Source organism: Nilaparvata lugens, chromosome 10, assembly GCF_014356525.2.
Source record: "Nilaparvata lugens isolate BPH chromosome 10, ASM1435652v1, whole genome shotgun sequence".
NCBI lineage: Eukaryota > Metazoa > Arthropoda > Insecta > Hemiptera > Delphacidae > Nilaparvata > Nilaparvata lugens.
Window position 1 is genome coordinate 7,743,568 of NC_052513.1, and position 15,704 is coordinate 7,759,271.

Here is a 15,704-nt window from a genome sequence, read left to right on the forward strand (position 1 = left end):
GAACTAAGTCTTTCAAATATAATTTTGTTGAACATGTCACCAGTGAAATGAGTCTTACTAAAAAATTGATGTAATGTGACGATAAACAAATTAAATTGTATTATGATTATAGTCTTTTAAACAATAAATCAATAAAATATGATAAAATATATAATAATAATAGTTATGTCATATAATCAATATTCATTATCAATTTCTTTAAATAATATATCATGTTGTGTGGAAATGAATCAATTAATTTTTATTGGATTTGATAATATGAAACTTGTTTCAATATGCCTCTCTCTCTCTCTCTTTTGGTAGAGAGTTAGTGGGAAGGATACTTCGAATATTCTTTCCGAAGAATGAACATTGATTGATATGTCCAAAGTTCCGCCAATTTATGTAGATGCAAAACAATATTACGGTATCTATTTTATCTATAGTTATTACAAAATGCTTTTTTCCATATCATTTATAGCTCAATAATTATTTTCTTAGTTTATATTTTGTAAATTCATCTACAATTTTGCTGGATTGTAAGCTTTTGTATATAGGTGTATAAGCCAGTATATGTTATAATCTACATAAATAAAATACTCAATTAATCGATCTTATTCTATTTGCTCATCCATGCTTCTCAAGTTGGTGCAAGTCTTTCTTTATTATTAATTATATTTTAAAAACCTTTTCTGTCCTGAATCTATATATTGCAGTGAGAGGATTTCCAGAAGTAAGAGTTGAAAAAAAGATGCCAGGTCTCAGTAGGCTAGAGAAGCTTAGAGCCTATGATTCCAAAATAATTTTCCATGAACGACACAGCATAGGAGTATGTGATTTCATCATTGAAGATTGTTCTATTCAGAATAAAGTTACTGGCCTCCCGAAATACTTGATTAATTGTGATATTTTTTCCAATAATCAAATTTGTCCTTTACCAAAAAAAATCTATGAAAAATGAATCGAATCGCCTTTCGAATGTTCTGTTCTATGATTATGTTCATCCTTGTTCTAGCTGCTTATCGATTTGTATTCTTTCCAATAAGCCACTAACTTCCATACGAAAAGCATTAATACAACAGTGAAAATGTTTTTTCGCAATGATAAAACTTGAAATACGGCTCTCCAGGTGTGTATCAGGACTCGGGAGGTAGCAAAACAATACAATATCCAACCGAGAGAATGTGTGTTTGCAATGCTCTCGCAGTTACAATGAAAAATGTACGTTTGTTACTCTGTTGTCCTTGTAAGGTACGTTTGTTGTCTACTCTGTTTATCTTGTCTTAGAAACCCTTATTTCGAATCTATGTTGACTTTTACTGCTCTCTGGACGCTCAATAATATTATGAACAGTGATGGTATTATTGTGTCTCGATACTTGGATTGAATGAGAGTGTGCACTCGTAAAAATTGATACATGATTACACGATGGAATTGATTGTTATGAAACTGGATGGAATAATAATTGAGACAATGCACCAAACATTCACATATTCTCAACTTGAAATGCATGATTTATTTCATTTACTCGTATCACAGCATGTTCACTATCAAAATATTTCATTTCATGAAATTGGGATGATAAGAAGTTTTGGACTGTAGTCTGTTTCTTTCTCCTTGAGTTGATTGTAAATGACGAATAAATAAATAAATAATAAATAAAAACTAAAATACGAGTCTTCATATTATTTATTACAGATGGGTAGATACATAGATAATTGCCTTCATTTAACACACTTTGAAATATTACTAGTGTTTGAATATAAATTGCCTATTATAGTGGATACTGAACATGATTGAAAGTTAGTAATCTGATCTAAGATCTAGTAATCATTATAGTGGTACAATCACGTGGACGTGTTTCGAATCGTTATTGATTTTCTCTTTAACCCTACACTCATATAATTTTTTTTGTATGATTGACCGTCTAGCGCCTTTCGTAATAATATGATCACAGATACTTCATAATATTATACTTCTTGAAATTATTATTTATAAATTTCTGACTGAGTTCTAACAGTTGAATTATTACTTGATTACAGTAGTTAATTACTATTCTTGAATTACTCAACAAAAATATTAATCTCCCCAGTTAGAAACAATATATGTTACGAGATGTCATTCCAATCTATGGAATTGTGATTTTTTTGCATTATTTTAACGTTTTTTGTTTAGGTCGACGTGCTGGAGGTGTGCGGCGAGTCGCAAGTGCTGGCTGAACAGCTGACCGTTCTGGAGATGGAGCGCTTGTCGTTCATTGGCTCGGAGGAGTTTGTTCAGGCCTTCCTACAGGACCACCAGCGGCTGGACACCAAGTGCACCAACAACCTCGAGAACTATGTGGCATGGTTCGACCGGCTCAGCTACTTTGTCGCCACCCATATTAGCCAGGTGAGCTCCAACACAGACCTTCAAGTTGAGTTTTTGTTAACGAGTCAAACCTTATCGCAGTCCATTCATGAACGGTTGTATAATAGTTCCCATAGCTTTTTTAATTCCCTAAACTTTTGGTAGGGTCATGTCTTTTGGGACAATCTGTACATAAAAGATTTACTTGAAACCATAAATATTACGAATACAACGAAAACATTTACGATCCAGTGAGATCAACTCAGTAGAAAAATTTGTAATTGCAGATGATTCAGTCAAGAAAATATTCAACGCATTTTAACTATCGAAATCGGGTGAGACTTTAGGCATAAAGTCTAACCTAATGAATGTTGAACTGCATGTTCTATTCTCTTGAGGGAATTATCCGAACCGATAAAATTTCATTATGTTAACATAATTTTAAGTTACTACAAATCATTAAGTTATGCAACTAGGCTTATCATAGTTCCATCTTGACGAAGAGGATTTTCACTTGTAAAACAAAACTAATTATTATCAACACTTTAAAAGACAATACAAAAAAATCTATGTTAACAGATTCAATTTTGCAATTAAAATAAGTGATTTTTGTTGAGTTGATTTATTGTTTGCATTATTGATCTTTATCGTATTCAATTATCAATAACTCTGTGAGTTGGATATACGGTACAGTGGAAGGAAACAGTACAAGGCGACAACAAAAATACACTATTAATAATTAATTTGAATGCCAAGTGGTTTGAATTGAAATTTTCTCAAACGAAATAACAGAGTTTTTCTTAAAATGGGCGAACTATTTTAGGAGGTAATGTTTTGGTAAAAGAATGTCACGATAAACGGCCTGCAGAGGCGAATAGTTTGGATTAGAAGCCTACGGCATCATTTCGAAATGAAACGCCATCATCCTGATTGAGTGAACTCTATCTAATCAGTAGGTCGATACGTTCGCTCCCCTCAACTCACCGCAATTTTCTCGTCTGCAGGGTGAAACCCGAGAGGGGTGGGGCACTCGACTCGTTCACATGACAGTTTTTCATTTCGTGGGAAAAAAGACAAAAGTGGGACGAGTTTCCGCAATAAATTCGAGGCACGACAAGCGGGTCCGGGACCTTCCGCGATGATGTTTTGTCGAGCTGGCGTAATTCGGGCTCAGGTCATCTGTGCGGTGCGATGCGGGAGACGAGTGGGAAAGAATCGGATTGAGGTTGTGAGGGTGGTGCAGAGTGGGGGTGAGGGTGCTAGAGATGGAACTCCTGAATTGACAAATAGGCAGCTGTACTTTAGGGAAGCGAACACGGACACACACGCAGGGCACGCTGGCCCTGGCCCTGGGCCTAGCCCTGCGTTTGTGCCCTAATCACTGTAAGCCAAACCTGACCGACCTTCATGGGGGAAGGGAACTAACTCATTGCGTTCCGGTCCACACAGATACAATTTTCCACCTCCAATACCGATCTCGCTTAGAGACTCAACTAACATTATGTCGAAACGAAATTTCAGTGCTTGCTTCTCAGATTAGGCCTAAATTTCTCATTCCTATTCTTCTACATTCGATCGTAGACCTATGGTGATATTGTAGACCTAAAATATTTTTTTTTTTAAATGAGTCATTTTTAATTCAGTTTAATGGCATTGGAGATTGAATTTCGAATAAGTTTTTACATTTTGGCATTATCAATCAACAAATATTGCTATTAACACGAAATCATTGGTGATTAGTGTGATCAATATTTATAGCTTAGTAAGTGCAATAATTCCAATTTCTCATCCTATTGAATGAAGTGATTCCATCATGATATCAATTTTCCAGAGTGTCTGTATTAGTAATTCATTAAAGTTCAGTAAATTCAGTGAATAGTTATTCATTCTGTCCTTTTTTTCAAATCAGAGGGAATAAGGAACGAATTGAATTCTCAACTAGAATCGAATAAAATTCTATTCTATTTAGATTTAAATTCATTATGATAATATTGGATTCCTCTCCAATCCACAGAAGATAGCTTGTCTGTTAAGAACGTTATTTTGTTGAATGAAAAACACTAAGAAATTGTCAAAAACCACAGATTTATTGATACTTAGAAAAACCGGTTTCGGTTATTACACCATTGTCAATTACCGATCCGATCAATAACCGAAACCGGTCTTTCCAAGTATCAATAAATCTGTGGTATTTGACAATTTCTCAGTCTTTTTCATTCAATATGAATAATTACCACAATATCAACTTCTCAACTACACAAAAAGTGAATATTTTGTATATTTTAACTGTAAATTATCTATTGTCCTAGGAAACTCAATATTGAAAGAGGAATAGGGGAACGGAAATATAGGGGGGTCACTCGAAGCGTGTACTCGACATCTCGTACAAGAGCTTAATTAGTTTTCTATACAGGCGATTCCTATTGTTGAATTTTAAGTGGACGATGTCACAATCATGTTACCAGTTCAATCAAGCTCTTCTTGTTCAATTGGTGTGAGATTTCACTGTATAATTAACAATAACTAGTGTAGGCTCATGGAATAGCCTGGCTGCGTTGTGTAATTAGAAGGAGCCTTGTTATCAGACCAATTACGAGGCCTGTAAATTGAGAAGTAATGCAAGAATGTCGATGTGAATCCGATTCCCCGAACTGTTAGCAGTGATTCTAACATGTCAAAAAAACCTTTGTATATGGTGAATGAAGTGATAGTCATTCCAATGGACAGTCAGTGAGTGCTATCATATAAAATTGATTGAGATTCATATTCAATATAACACGAATTTTCTGATATTTTGTTCTGCCTTGTGACCACGTTCCCTCACAGTTTCAGTGCAAATTTGCTCAATTATTCTTGATGTGTCAATGAATACAATGTACATGAACATTACCAAATTTCATGGCGAAAATAATTTCATGTTGACAGTTCCATTCCAGTCATTATCATTGTTCGAATAGGATTAGCTGTCAGTTGAAATGAGTAATTAAGTTATACAATTCTATGGCAATATTTCCTTCTTGATTTCTGATATAATTTTTTTGCGATCTTCAGCTTCATGTAGCTGTTAGCTATCCCTCCAGTTATGGCAAGATTCATTGATCAAGCTCGGCTGTTCTTCTCGCTATATTCTTTGTTTGCTTGATTATAATCAATGAAAATTTAAATATAGAAGGCTAGAACATTCTTTCATTTAAGACTGATAGGATTTTATTAATTTTCATCAACTCACACACTTCAACATTTTCAATAATAAAGGATGATTTTTCTAGAAAATACCCAATTTTTCTACTTGACTCTACACAATATGATTATGTACACTAGTTGATTGCGTCCCTGATTCAAAACCGTCCACCGCCTTTGATTCAGGAAATTCAGATCTTCTCTCCATTTCTGGGAATTGTATTAGATTTTCGATTCAATGCGTTCTAGTAAGTCATTGTTATATTTCTATCTCATGTTCTAAATTGAATGTAACTCATGTTACTCTTAAAACCTGCACTTTCCACATAAAAGAGCCATGTTTACGAGTGTCCATGAGAGACTGAGACAGAAAAGAGGCACTCTATTGAGCCTCACAACAATTCAGTTTTAATTCAAGTTTTCCCGGAAGCGGAGATACGAACGATTGTTAAACATTCGGACAAATGGAACTATTCATAGTGCGCTGACGTTTCTAGAAAGAATTAGCCGTAAATTCCGCGCCAACCAACAAACGAAGTCCTAGTAGTGCTCAGCTCAATATCAGCTATTTATGACTGTTATAAAAAGTGACACGCGTACCATCACTGATTCTATTCAGGTGAATCTACCTCTTCTTCTCCTTCGCCTTTTACTTTTTACGATTCATTCTTCATCACATTCGTCTCTTTCCCACTATGAATTTAATGTGTATTCCCTGCATCTTTTTCTATCTTCTTCATCCTCTCATTCAATCTCATCTATTTCCTTCCATTTCTCCATAATGTCTTCTCTAATCTGGCATTTTTACCATTTTCGTCCCATTTTCTCTCCTGGTTCTCATTTTGCTCTCCCATACATGTATTATTTCTCCCTCTATTTCACTGCTTCTTCTTCACCATCTCTCCACTTCACCTCTTCGCACACATCATTTTGCTAATTCTCTCTCTCTCTTCTTCCTCATATTGCTGGATCATAATTCAATTTATCTATTTTTCCCATCAACTATAGTTTTTTCATCAGCTATTCTTACATTCTCTCTTTGCAGTTCTATTTTTCCTAAATTCTTCCATCTCCATTCTCTTCTTCTATACTGCATTCTCTTTTCCTATACTGAAAATTGAAATTCCTCTCTTTCCTCGTGTGTCTACTTCCATTTCCTCGCCTTTCTATGAGCTACTCATTGACGTTTTCTGCACCTATTTTATTCTAATTTTGAACTTCTCATTCTCTTAGTTCTGTTATGTCCATATTATTTCTCTACCGAGTGGCCGTAGTCGAGTGCATCAGATGCTGGCTTTATGATTCAGAGGCCCGGGGTCAAATCCCAGCCCGGGCAAGATATTTATCTAGGGCCACTCCCGTGTTTCGGATGGACACGTTAAGCCGTCGGTCCCGGCTGCCTAAAAAGCAGTCGTTAGGTCATTTCAGAGGCCCTGAAATTGATCAGTTGCGACCTGAAAACTCTGACACCAGACCTGAGCCAGCCAGGTCACTCGACATTATTATTATTATTATTATTATTATTATTATTATTATTATTATTATTATTATTATTATTATTATTATATTATTATTATTATTATTTCTCTACCTTCCCTCCTTCCCTTTCTCTCTCCATACCACCCAAATCACTACCTCTCTTCGTCCCTTTTCCACCCCTTCCCATTCTCTTCCTCTTCCTCAATTCACTACCCCTCTTCCCGCTACTTTTTCGTCCCTATTTTCTTCCTTCATCGACATTTGTCTCTCTCCCTTCCTCATTATCTCTCTAATCTCTGCTACTCTCTCAGGTATCCTTCACCCACGCTTTCCTCCACAGTACAATCCCTTGTCCCTCTTTCTTTCCAATTTCCTTTCTCATATTCGCCTCTCATCTAGTTTTTCTCAATCCTTTCTGTCCTTTACAAACCCCTCTGCACCAATGGTGGAGTATTATAGTGTGTGAGGTTTTGCGATGAGTGATGACGAGTGTTATATGGCGCTCACTCTTTGAATGCATGTCGATGCAAGCGTTTGGTGTTTGGACGACGCTTGTGTTGGAACTGTTCCATCATTATTATTCAAAGCCAGTGCGCCATTCAAAGATTCAAAAAAATTAATCGCGCACGAGTGGCAGTAGCGTTGCTAACGTTGAAAAGTGGCGCCATATACAAATCATGGTCATCTGACCGGCGATCAGTATAAAAAACTTGAAAAATATGCAACTCGAAATTCTGCGGTTTTGTCAGATATATCATAATTTAGTGATTCAACCACACGGCTTTTCATCAATTCACTTGATGTTAGATTCTGCAAGTTTTATCGCTTATAATTCCTCATCAACTGGATACTTTTATAGATGTTATTTACTTGAACACAATAGTCCCAAGTTGATGTAATCAAGTGCCATCTACATCAATTTCTGAACTAGAATTGACTGTTTCCTTCACAATCATAGAAATAATGATAAATTTACAATAAATGTAACAACACTGATAGATAAATTAGTTATTTATTAAGCTTTACATGGAACTTCTGCCAATGTTCATTATTATAAGATTTGCTGGAACTCTCCAAAATAGTTACGAGTTGAAGTGGTGAAGTGACATCTTCAACTTTCTCTGAACTCAAATTGACTGTTTCAACCACAATCATAACAATGATAACTTCACAATGAATTCAACAACACTCATGAATTAAACAGCGATTTATTGGGTTCTACATTCATTTCTGCCAATGCTCATTAGAAAATTGATGAACTCAAACGCAATCTTTCAGGATATTGCAAGGGTGGATAGTATTGAATAGAACTCAAATTAATAGATTGATCCATCACATTCATCTCATCATCAAATCCATTTTTGAATCCGAACGAGTAGTTGACACTTGTCAAGAATCTTCAAGCATGTCGATGACTCAAAAATTTAGAGATAATGGAGTTGTTTTAAATGCTAGATTTTCTAAATCGATCAATTTTATATTTCCAGCAAACGAAGTCCAAGGGAAGAGCCAAGGCCCTGCACCTGTGGATAGAAGTTGCTCGTCACTGCCTTCAAATAAATAATTTCAACTCTCTCATGGCAATATTAGCTGGAGTCAATTTGCCTCCAATCGCAAGACTGAAAAAGACGGTGAGTGCTACTATTTTTTTTATTAGAAACCTTTTTTATTAACCTTTCTCGGAAAAAGTAACCTACTCCAATACGAGCGATTTGAATTAGGAAGTTGAGTATTTATTACAAGTTTATGAATCATTTTACATGGTTTCATTCTTTCTCAACACATTGAAAAATATTCAGGACTCTCATAACTTCCTCGAAAATTCTAGAAAATCCAGACAACCACTTGTGATAGGCCTATATTCCAGACTACTCATAACGTCAGCTGTGTTACATGCATTCATGCTAGGTAGAATCATTCTTGCTAGGTAAGTTCATTCTCGATAGGTAAGTTTATTCTTGCCAAGTGTGTGATATAACGTGACTCCCAGTGAAATTTCAACTATAACGAAATAAGCAATATTTTCATACATTCTGCACATGATGTGAGCTTCATCACATGCATTTCTGCTTCAATATAACTCCAGTCTAAGCGTTCCTGCAATAAAATGCACACCTCTACCTTTTTTACGAGTATATCATTTATTTTGATTGGTTCCAGAAGTCTCAGACTCTCAGGGGCTATGATAGACTTCTGAATAGACATGGAATGCACTCACTGCAGTTTGTCAGAATCACCCTTATCAAGAATATATCCATCACTATGATGGAAGAGGGAATGTGAATAGCCTACTCCAAGAAATGTCACTACCTGCTCCATTTGACTGATTTCCTGTACTATTCCGCCGATTTACCTCGGGCCTCACCTGACTTCTTTTCAATCCTGTCGACGCAATAAACTGACTTTAGAACTATTTTATAGCTGAGCCAGACCCTGCTTACGGGGGGGGGGGGGGCGAGAACTGCCATATCGGAGAATAAAAGCGTATAACAAACAAACAAACAACAGACAGGGAAGCAGCTGCAGTTGAGCTACTCAGCGGGGCTCTTGCAATGGACCATTAAATCTGCGAGTAATCCGTGTAAGGCCAGCTCGATCAGTTGCACCTCATCTCCTAAGGTGATACTAGCTTTTCCCTTTATCCTGTTGTACATTCCACCCTTAGAAAGTGCTTCAGTGCAGAGTATTAGTATTAGTTCCAGTGCAGAGTATATACTTACAGAGAAATGATGAAGAAATGGAGACTACAGCTGAAGTATCAATCATTATTTATAGCATCTCAGAGACGTTCCAATAGACTTTGTACGATCGAATAAAGGTATTAAAAAATATTAACGTGTCATTTGTTCGGAATTATATTACGGTGCTGTTTTAGCGATCAAATATCGATCCGTTCCTAGCTTAACTTTCAGGCCTATAAGCTAGCTTAGCTTATTCATAACTTATAAAAGACGGAGCAACAGCAATTTAATACAAGAAATTGAGTTGAATTAGATTCAAGAAGTCGAATGATAGGAGTTTCTTGTTATTCTATCCATTTTTATTTTAAATTACTGTCATATTAAATGCTTCAAGAAGTTAACTTGAGAAATGATTCACAGTCGCTATGGTGCTCTAAAAAAAAGACAAAAAATTGGAAATTGATAATTGTAAATCTATGAGAATCTTATTTTTGATATAATCATCAGAGCAGCAAAAATCAATTTCCATGTGCATTCATCCTTCTTCAATAATAACTCTGTAATACACTCTATTAATTCAACACCATCTTCAACTCGTTCTATCCCACCTGGAACCACCCTCCTCCTCATCACTCTCTTCTACTAACTTTTCTTTCTCCATTCTCTCCTCACACTTCTTCATTTCAATCAACAAAATTTTCTTTGTCACAGGCCTTGACTCCATTCCACTTCCTTTTTTCCCTCAGAACGTCACCATTGACACTTGGGAGCCCAGAAATGGTTTTGCGAAGGGGTCGAGAAGCCAGAAGAAGCCCTGGAAGCGAATCTCCAATGGTGACAAAAGAATAATTGACTCTCCTTCCCTGTAATCAATTCTTTCAACGTTAGGCGGCGAGCGGCCTCTTTCTACGGAACAGCAAAAGATTGATGATTCCGGTTGACGTTGCCGATAATAAATTGTTAATGACTCGTGCCACCTTTGAGTAGAGTGTACTTTCTTCGCCTTTCGACGACTTTAAGTGCTATCAGTGAGCCTTGAAGTATCATTCAATTCCAATCATTCGTTTCAGATTTTCAATTATGCGACTATTACAAAATTCCTAGCTGAGAATCCAGCTCCTTCCCAAACAGTTTTCTAATAGCAGTATGATTATTCTCAGGTCGTATCATGAATCATGAATGGAGAGAATGGATATAATCAATCATTAGAGTAACACGAAGAGTAACCTACATCTATCTACAATCAACATGGAACTGGATCTCATCATACATGAAAAAGTAAATAGCTTGCAGAAAGCTAGGGAGAGCTTCAAAAATGAATAGAGAGTATTCTAGGATTGGAAGCTTCCGATGATTATTATGGTTTGAATTTCAACTGGGAGCATTCGATAGCAGAATATATTGCTTCCAAAATCACTAATCCACTGTGAGAGTAGAACATTCAAACAACTGGTCATTGAATGACTTGTTCACTGATGACGATGCTGTTGAAGAATCTTGTATCCGAATGTGATTCCTTCGGAGACCTCTATCATTTCCTTTCTGGAGGATTATTGAATCAACTCTGCCTGATTCCTATTTGGAATGGAATTCAAGTAAACATTCAAGAAATAACTATTGGTGTTGAATGAGGAGATTGACTTAGAAAAATCTGGTGTGGTGCACTCACACAACTTTCCTTGCCGTTATGAAAATTGATCACCTGACGCTAGTGTTCCCGCGCATCTCAAAGCTACTATTCAAAGATTTGAGTCAGCTGGTGACAGGGCAATAACGCTGGAGACACAAATGAGGTCTGCTATCTCTTCATAGTGAATGATTTAATAGAATCAACAATAATTTGTAATTGAATAATCATATTTTCTCGAATTTAAAGCTTATTTTCAATTTTAGGTGAAAATGTTACTGAACATCAATTGCAGATATTTTCATTCTCAATCTACTCCACTTGGATTTTTTCATTTAAATTGTATCTGAAGCCTGATAATTGGGAATCTGAAATCATTGATGGGGCGGAGCTCCTGGAATTTTTACAGATATGGGACTTGTGGCAGTTGATAGTGCTTATCGATGACTATTTTAGATATGAATTTGATCAAAATCGTTGGAGCCGTTTCCGAGAAAATCACGAAAAACCCTGTTTTTGACAACATTCTCGCCATTTTAGCCGCCATCTTCAATTGCATTTGATCAAAATTGTTCATGTCGGATCCTTATATTGTAAGGACCTCAAGTTCCAAATTTCAAGTGATTCTGTTAATTGGGAGATTAGATATCGTGTACACAGACGCACATACACTCATACACACACACACAACACACACACACACACACACACACACACACACACACACACACACACACACACACACACACACACACACACACACACTCATAGAGACCAATACCCAAAAACCAGTTTTTTGGACTCAGGGGACCTTGAAACTTATAGAAACTATAGAAATTTAGAAATTGGGGTACCTTAATTTTTTACTTTCCTTGCCCTATTACCATAGGTAAGGAAAGTATTGCTTTCCGAGAAAAATTAAGGTACCCCAATTTCTAAATTTCTATACGTTTCAAGGTCCCCTGAGTCCAAAAAACTGGTTTTTGGGTATTGGTCTGTATGTGTGTGTGTGTGTATGAGTGTATGTGCGTCTGTGTACACGATATCTCATCTCCTAATTAACGGAATGACTTGAAATTTGGAACTTGAGATCCTTCCACTATAAGGATCCGACACGAACAACTTCGATCAAATGCAATTCAAGATGGCGGCTAAAATGGTGAAAATGTTGTCAAAAACAGGGTTTTTCGTGATTTTTTCGGAAACGGCTCCAACGATTTTGATCAAATTCATACCTAAAATAGTCATCGATAAGCTCTATCAACTGCCACAAGTCCCATATCTGTAAAAATTTCAGGAGCTTCGCCTCATCAATGCAGAAAGATTCCCCAATTATCAGGCTTCAGATACAATTGAAACAAAAAAAAATCGAGTGGAGTAGATTGAGCATGAAAATCTCTACAATTAATGTTCAGTAACATTTTCACCTAAAATTGAAAATAAGCTTTAAATTCAAGAAAATGTGATTATTCAATTGCAAATTATTGTTGATTCTATCAAATCATTCACTATGAAGAGATAGTAGACCTCATGTGTGTCTCCAGCGTTATTGTCCTGTCACCAGCTGGCTCAAATCTTTGAATAGTAGACTTGAGATGCGCGGGAACACTAGCGTCAGTTGATAAATTTTCATAACGGCAAGGAAAGTTGTGTGAGTGCACCACACCAGATTTTTTCGGAAAGCAATACTTTCCTTACCTATGGTAATAGAGCAAGGAAAGTAAAAATATGATTCACTGTTAACATATGATCGAATAGTGATATTGAAAATGAACTACTGCAAACTTGTACGGATGAGAAAATTCAAATTCCTTCACACATTGTGAATTGTGAATGAGGTTATACTTCAATATGTGGATCTGAGAATAATATATATCGATGAGAGGACCAATAGCTGTATCTTCCAAACAGAACATTTTTACCGCCGTAGCAAAGCATGTAGTTTACGCCAGTTACGAATATCATGGAATTATCATTACAACCATGGACATCCAGAAGTGGGATTCGAGAAATTTATCAAATCCCAACTCCCCATTCACTGCGAATTTCGGATAAGCTGAATGATCTCACGACAGTGATAATACCTCATCACTCAAGAGACTACAAGCCCACACGACTTTAATAGTAGCTCAACCACAGTATAGTATCACAAACTATGCAGAGAGACTTGTGCAGACTAATTCTCGCCTTCCTTATTTCCACTTACAATCATCAATTCCACTTTCATTCTAATTACTATCTACTTCTAAAGGGTTGCGCTATTTTTACGATTCCGAGCCGTTTTAAGCTTTTCATTAAGTCACAGCATTGGATCAGAGAGGAAGTACGGAGCGCGGAATAGGCAAGCTCGTCTTCAGAGAGTTTCAAGCTCCAGCACCCCTTTTCAGGCTGCGCTCTTCACTCTCCTCCCTCCCTCTGCTCCAAATTTCTGTCTTTGCTTTTGCTTTTGCTTGCCAGCGACTGTTGTTGATTAAAACTCTTCAGGCCAGAACGAAATTTATGAGAAACAAGCAGAACTGCTTGAAAATGGGGAGCGCCGGTTTTTGTTTACAGGCACTAATGCGAAAATGAGAAAGGCGAACGGTCCCGGTCATTATTGGGCTGCGAGAATATTGTTAATAGCGCAGACGACAATTATGATATTTTTCTGCTGAGTTCTGTAGGATAGAAGTAAGACGACTCGATTTAGAAGGGCGGTAAAGATTTCTATTAATATCTAAAACAACTAAGTCACAACACTTCAAATAACGAAGGGTTTTGAAGTTTACAGTAAAAAATACTTCCAATCTTAGATTGGAAAAACCCAATGGAATCACTTGTGTGTAACAATCGTACAAGTTGAAGGACTTATGGCATTCAACTCTCATCAATGTTTGTAGAAGTGTGACTGAAGAAGTCAACGTAAGAGTTTCAGAAAGTACAATTAAAGCTTCAATTCAAAGTAATATTCAATTGAAGAAAAGAGATCGTGTGTGAAGTTACTAAGCAAATTATCCATTTTTGATAAATGAGAGTAAAATACTTAAACAAATTCTGAAATGTCTTAGAAGCTGGTTCTAATAACGGTATCAGCATCATTTCACGATAACGGCTGAGGAACTGTGTCTTCAGCAGTTTTCGTAGAGGGGAATTAGCTATAAGCTATTATAAAAGTTCAAAATTGTGTGATGAGTCTCCCGGAATAGAATCTACGATAAATTTTCAAACATGGGCCTATCTCATTCATATTTGTAAATTCACTTGAATTTCTTTTCCCGATCAATCAATCTATCTATCCATCAATTACAGAATGTGCAGAGATGAGGAGAAGTGTGGAGTTTCAAGTGTAGCCTAATATCTGAGAAATCCATTCAAATATCGTCGGTTGCAACTTGATGGCACGATAATAAGGCCTCATCCCCATTAGAGATCTCAATATAAGATTAAGCACAACTCGACTTGGATGAAGCTGTTTGAATGACTGGAGAAGCAACATTCCAGGAATCCATTTCCTGAAATTTGAGTGCAGAAGTGATCTCTATTTAACAACTCTTTAGAAGCAGAGCGGATGACTTGGAGTCGTCATTCGAAGGGAACTTCTGTGTGGAAACTCGATCGCTCAACAAATAAAAAGTGCAGTGTGCATGAAAACAAGACATCGAGTCTGAGACTGAGAAAAGGCCGACATCTTGGCGCCTCTCAAAGTGGTGTTAACGTCTCTCTGTATTTATTCTGAACTTTGTTTGATCTCGAGATTCTAGAGAAATGGGGTTTTTGATGTCATATTAAGTTGTCAAGTTACTTATCATGAGACAGCTTAACTTTCGTAAAACTAAGCTCCATAGTTAATTCAATATTGATCGCATTTGAAAGCTTGAATGGCAGAAAATTCCAAGAATAGTCAGAAATTGTTATGATATGTATCCCCTCTGCCTTCTCACGAAACCTTCAATCTTGGAAAGATTCCGATAATCGTATGAAAATGTTGTTTTATACTCCTGCATTTCCGATAAAATTATTGAATGAGAATTGATATTGTAGAATTTCTTCATAATTGAAAAAAACACGTGACAAAAAACTATGCTCTTTCAATCCAACATTTTCTTTCACAAAATCTTCAATCCTTAAAAAAGACCAATATTGGTCTAGAATTGTGATCATTCATTATATCCTCCTACCTCTCACAAGACCATCAATACAAACAAACTATCCCGACAATAGTCTAAAATTGTTATTACAATCCTCCCTCACGAAACCTTCGATCTTAATAGTTTTTTAATAACTAGAATCCATGTTCATGGATGAATCGAAGTGAAAATCATTCTCATTTCCAGATTACAAAATTATTCATGCTAATAATAATAATAATATGTTATTATAGGTGAATAAAATGAATTTGATAAATTATTGTGATTCGCAAAATAATTTAA

The 15,704-nt window shown here is 36.2% G+C and overlaps 1 protein-coding gene across 1 annotated transcript in view; it reads left to right on the forward strand.

Moving 5' to 3' along the window:
• The window catches only part of LOC111048792 (ras-GEF domain-containing family member 1B), a 262,880-nt gene that overhangs the window by 225,204 nt on the left and 21,972 nt on the right, over positions 1-15,704 (forward strand). The window contains exons 5-6 of the mRNA XM_039436610.1: positions 2,155-2,370; positions 8,475-8,618. Of these exons, the coding sequence (XP_039292544.1) occupies positions 2,155-2,370; positions 8,475-8,618 (360 nt within the window). The remainder of the gene's footprint in view (positions 1-2,154; positions 2,371-8,474; positions 8,619-15,704) is intronic.